We start from the raw sequence: 5,000 nt of genomic DNA, 5'->3' as shown, positions 1-5,000 counted from the left end.
AGGCTTCCTGTCAGCCTCATGGACAAACCGAAGTCCGCGAGGACGCAGGAGAGGTCGGCTCGCACCAGAACGTTCCTGCTGGTCACGTCTCTGTGGGCCACCGGAGGTTTGTACTGGTCTGAGAGAAGACACAGGAGACATGACCCGTTCATGCACATGGTGACCTCATCATGGCATTTTAAAACTCTCTGGCAGACAGAAGGAGTGTTGAGAGGATGCTTGTTTTAAATATTCGTCTGTTGGTGTTCAGGGAAAGTTAAAGTTCACGTGATCAGTGTTTAATCTTCGTAGAGATGAAGAGTGAGCAGGCATGCTGAGATCTTTACCTCCTCTGTAGAGCTCGGTGTGCAGGAAAGCAAGTCCTCTGGTGACACCGTGAGTCATCCTGCAGCAAGTCGTCCAGTCCACCGAGTGGAGAGACAGGTAGTGAGACAGACAGCCCTGAGACACACACACACACACACACATACACAGATACACACACGCACACACACAGACACACACACACACACACACATACACCAACACACACAGACACAGAGAGAGAGATGTCAGTTTTTTAAATCATATTTCACTTTCTAACATCAGATCATCTTTATTAAAGATGGTTTAAACATAAAGGAGTTAATTCCTCTCAGTGAAATATTCATGTGTCTGGTGATCTGTCGAGTCGTTGTTCTCTTTCTGAATCGTTCCTCGACATGAAGCACTTCTTTCTCACTCCCTGTCACTGAGTCATGTGACCTCAGATCTCCATCTGCTGTGTCTTTAATTCTTTTAGGATCCCTTCTCGCTCATGACTCTGTTTCAATACGGTCTGTGTGTGAACAGACAGTGAGGCCGGTAATTACTGTCTGACTGCTGCAGAGGAATGTGTGTGTGTGTGTGTGTGTGTGTGTGTGTGTGTGTGTGTGTGTGTGTGTGTGTGTGTTTGTGTGTGTGTATGTGTGTGTGTGTGGTCAGTGGCTCCAGACAGGAAGTAGGACTGAAGGCGCCGTCTTCCAGCACAATAACAGCACTTAATGGAGAGTCAGAGAGACCTGGACCATGCAGAGTGATTGGACTGTGTGTCTGTCTCTGGCGCCCCCTGCAGGATGGATTGTTCACTGCAGTCATCATGTGGATAAAGAGCATTCTGTTGAATCCTCTCAGGATCATGTGTGTTGTTTCCAATCAGTCTCATCCTCTGAGCAGTCAGACGATCAAACACAGATCCATAAATGCAGACAGAGGTTGCATTAGCCAGCTAGCATCATGTAGCCGGTTTCTTACATGAGGGTAGTACTCCATCAGGATCAGGAACTCCGGCCGGCCATCGGCCGTGGTTCTCTCGTCGGCCGTCAGGAAGCGGGCAATGTTGTCGTGTTGCTGCAGCAGCGGCAGACAGTAGATGTAGCGCTCGTTAGCGTAGTTTTGACGGTTAGCTGAGCTGAAGAGCTTCACCGCCACGCAGCGCTCGTTAAGAGAGCCACGAAACACCGTGCCATATCGACCCCGACCAATCAGCTGCCAGGACGAAGAAGAGGATCGTTAGAGAGAGAGAGAGAGAGGGAGAGGGAGACACCACAAAATATATACATTCATCTATCATCCATTAATCCTTCCATTCATCCATCCATCCATCTATCAATCCATCCATCATGCATCCATCATCCATCATCCATCCTTCCATCCATCCATCATCCATCCATCATCAATTATCCATCCATCATCCATCCATCATTCATCATCCATCCATCATTCATTATCCATCCATCCATCCATCATTAATTATCCATCTATCCTCCATCATCCATTATCCATCCATCATCCATCCATCATCCATCCATCATTCATCATCAATCCATCATCCATCCATCATTCATTATCCATCCACCATCCATCCATCCTCCATTCATCATCCATCCATCATCCATCTATCCATCCATCATCCATCAATCATTCATCCATCCATCTATCCATCATTCATCATCCATCCATCCATCATCCATCATCCATCCATAATGGTAAATGGACTTGTATTCATATAGAGCTTTTCTAGTGTTTCTGACCACTCAAAGTGCTCATACACTACTCGTCACATTCACCCATACGTACCCATTCACTCACTGATGGTAGAGGCTGCTACAGTAAGGGACCATCAGTGTTAGATAATCTTATTCGCTTACATTCACACACCTCTGAACAACAAAGGGAGCAATTCAGGGTTCAGTGTTAAGTACACTTCGGCATGTGACTGCCGGAGCTGGGATCGAACCGCCAACCTACCGATTGATAAACGACCTACTCTACCCACTGAGCCATCCATCCATCCCTCCTCCCAGAATATATTAATTCTTCTTTTTTGTTTCTGAGTTTTTAATGAGGCAGATGTCATAGTGATGTCATAGAGGTGTGGTCTTTATATTTTGAGAAGAGGAATTATAAACTGGAGGTGTGACCTTTGTCATCAGCTGACCCCGTCAGGAGGATCCAGAGATGGAGTTTAATTTTTTTTTAAAAATAGGACTCAAGAGTTTTCTGATTTGAGTCAGGATTTCTCTCCCTCTGCTGACTTTGTTCGTTTGTTTCTGAAAAATGGCTGGTGATTCAGAAAGCCATTGTGTGTGTATGTGTGTGTGTGTGTGTGTGTGTGTGCGTGTGCGTGCGTGCGTGCGTGCGTGCGTGCGTGCGTGCGTGCGTGCGTGCGTGCGTGCGTGCGAGCGTGCGTGCGTACCTCCAGCAGTTTCAGATTATCAAGGTCAACGTTAGAGTCTGAGTTTGCTGCTTCCATCACATCCAGAGTGGACAGACTGAATTTCTGCTTCCCTGGAAACACAAACATAAACAAACATAAACACAAAAAAACAAAAACACAAACAAACATAAACATAATCACAAACAAACAAACATAAATAAACACAAGCATAAACAAAAAATGAACACAAACACAAACAAACATAAACATCATTATCTCTGACCTGATAAGTTATATTCATCATATTATTCTAATGATCCTATGATCCTGCCCATGCAACCCTAACTGTATGAGCTGTACTGTTTACGAATGGATGAACCGTGTGTGTGTGTGTGTGTGTGTGTGTGTGTGTGTGTGTGTGTGTGTGTGTGAGTGTGTACCTCTCATCATGCGGTACACCAGGAACAATGCCCCGATGAAGACGGCAGCTATGGCTACTGTTACCAGGGCGATGAGCGCTGTCTCCCCCCGCCTCAGAGGTCGGTGATCTGTGGGGATGATGACATCACAGTGACATCACAGTGACAACACAGTGACATCACAGACTCAATAAAAGGCAAAAACATGAAGTAAAGTCTGAAGAAGAGTGAGGAGGTTTACCTGCATCTACACACACACACACACACACACACACACACACACAACAAACACAGAAAGCCTGTCTCTGATTGGTCTCTGTCCTGTGCTCCCTTTGGAACAGGATGTGACCATATTTGTATGTGAGGTTGAATAAACGTTGTTACCAGATAGCCGGGCGGGGGTCTCGGCAGTGGGCGGGGCCTCAGTGAAGTTGGTGTTGCAGAGGTTTCGGCTGCAGCAGCAGAACCTGTAGCTGCCAATCTGGATCTGGATTTTGGACTTTGAGGGTGTCGCTGTCACCAGGCAACGATCTCTAAGACACTGCTGCTGGGTTCCAATGGTAGTCCAACAACCTGCGCAAAAAAAAACACATGTCAGTCTTTGTCCAACAGAGAAGACCATCAGCTATCATCTCACGACAAGCAATCAACAAAACTCAGGCTTCCTTCAGAGGTCTATGAAAGAGGATTAGAGACACTGATGTTTTTTTTAGCTCTGACCTTCTTCACGGAATGTTTTATTTGTTCTCAGAATTCTGACATCAAAGACAGAATTCTGGAATTCTAGAACACCTGCTGTTGCTCTTCATACAGACTGTTTTTCCTGCTGACACCTGATTGGTGGATACTAATCTGGCCACAAACAGAAACCAGATCACTTTTCAGACTTAAGTCCAGACCTCATCAGAGTCTACATTTCTAAGTAGGATCTCTGTGTGGAGACGAGTTGAAACCAGAAACACGTAACACTCGGTCCGTTTGAGTCCCACCTTCAGTCTCAGAGCTCCTCTCGTGTTTCTCTCACCTTGTTTCTCCAAACGTATTTCTCCATCTGCTTTTATTTCCCACAATCCATAGCAGCTTGAGCCACGGCTGCAGCGAATTGTGCCGTTTTCTTGCAGCACCCCTCGCATTTCATTGGGTAGTCCACTGTAAGTCTCCGCCCCTTGCTGGTGGTCGGTGTAGGAACATTCTATGGCCTCAGACTGGAAACCTGAACACAAACACACACAGGTCTCATTTAAAGGACACACACAACGTTCAGTTAAAAAGAAGAACAGGAAATCTGGAGCCGTCCAGAACCAGATATGATCTTGGTTCTGTGCTTACCCGTGTTAGCATCCTGCTAATAGCCTTAGCCTTAAAGTACAGCTCCTGTTAGGTTGCTAACGTGCTAATGTTAATTTCTTACCCTGCAGTTAAAGATCTGAGCCAATATTAGGCTGGATCATTCTTCTTTTACTGTGTTACGTTGTTTAGTTTATAAAAAGGAAAGATCACGCTAATGTCAGAGGCTCAGAATATCTCATCTCTACTTGTTGTTAACATCACACACAAACACACACACACACACACACACACACACACACACACTCACACACACAAACACACCCACACACACACACACACATGCACAGCTTCCCCGTGTGAGGAAACAATGATAGAAACAAATAATGATGTGTGTTGTCATGTTGTGGACTCGTAGAGGTTCAGTGCTCTGCCTCAGGCTGTTTAAGTTCTCCTGAACCAGCTCCATTAATCCAATGTCCCAACATCCACGGCGTCTACACGGCGTCTCTCAGGACACCCAGCCTTCCTATGAGCATGATCTAAACAACCTCTCTGTGAGTCAGCAGCTCCAGAGGTTTCTGCAACGTGAGCTGAGTGAACGTTGGACGAAGAGC

General features: G+C 45.9%; 1 protein-coding gene across 1 annotated transcript in view; it reads right to left on the bottom strand.

The window, feature by feature from the left end:
• Nucleotides 1-5,000, bottom strand: part of LOC117820578 (bone morphogenetic protein receptor type-2-like) — a 19,045-nt gene that overhangs the window by 8,326 nt on the left and 5,719 nt on the right. Inside the window, exons 3-9 of the mRNA XM_034694395.1 lie at nt 4,121-4,309; nt 3,481-3,669; nt 3,118-3,225; nt 2,717-2,808; nt 1,273-1,506; nt 327-441; nt 1-118 (exon numbers count right to left, since the gene is read on the bottom strand). The exon at nt 1-118 is cut by the window's left edge and continues 43 nt beyond it. Of these exons, the coding sequence (XP_034550286.1) occupies nt 1-118; nt 327-441; nt 1,273-1,506; nt 2,717-2,808; nt 3,118-3,225; nt 3,481-3,669; nt 4,121-4,309 (1,045 nt within the window). The remainder of the gene's footprint in view (nt 119-326; nt 442-1,272; nt 1,507-2,716; nt 2,809-3,117; nt 3,226-3,480; nt 3,670-4,120; nt 4,310-5,000) is intronic.

Source organism: Notolabrus celidotus, chromosome 10 (genome assembly GCF_009762535.1).
Source record: "Notolabrus celidotus isolate fNotCel1 chromosome 10, fNotCel1.pri, whole genome shotgun sequence".
NCBI lineage: Eukaryota > Metazoa > Chordata > Actinopteri > Labriformes > Labridae > Notolabrus > Notolabrus celidotus.
The sequence above is the reverse complement of the archived record's forward strand: the minus strand, read 5'-3'. Positions and strand labels throughout refer to the sequence as shown.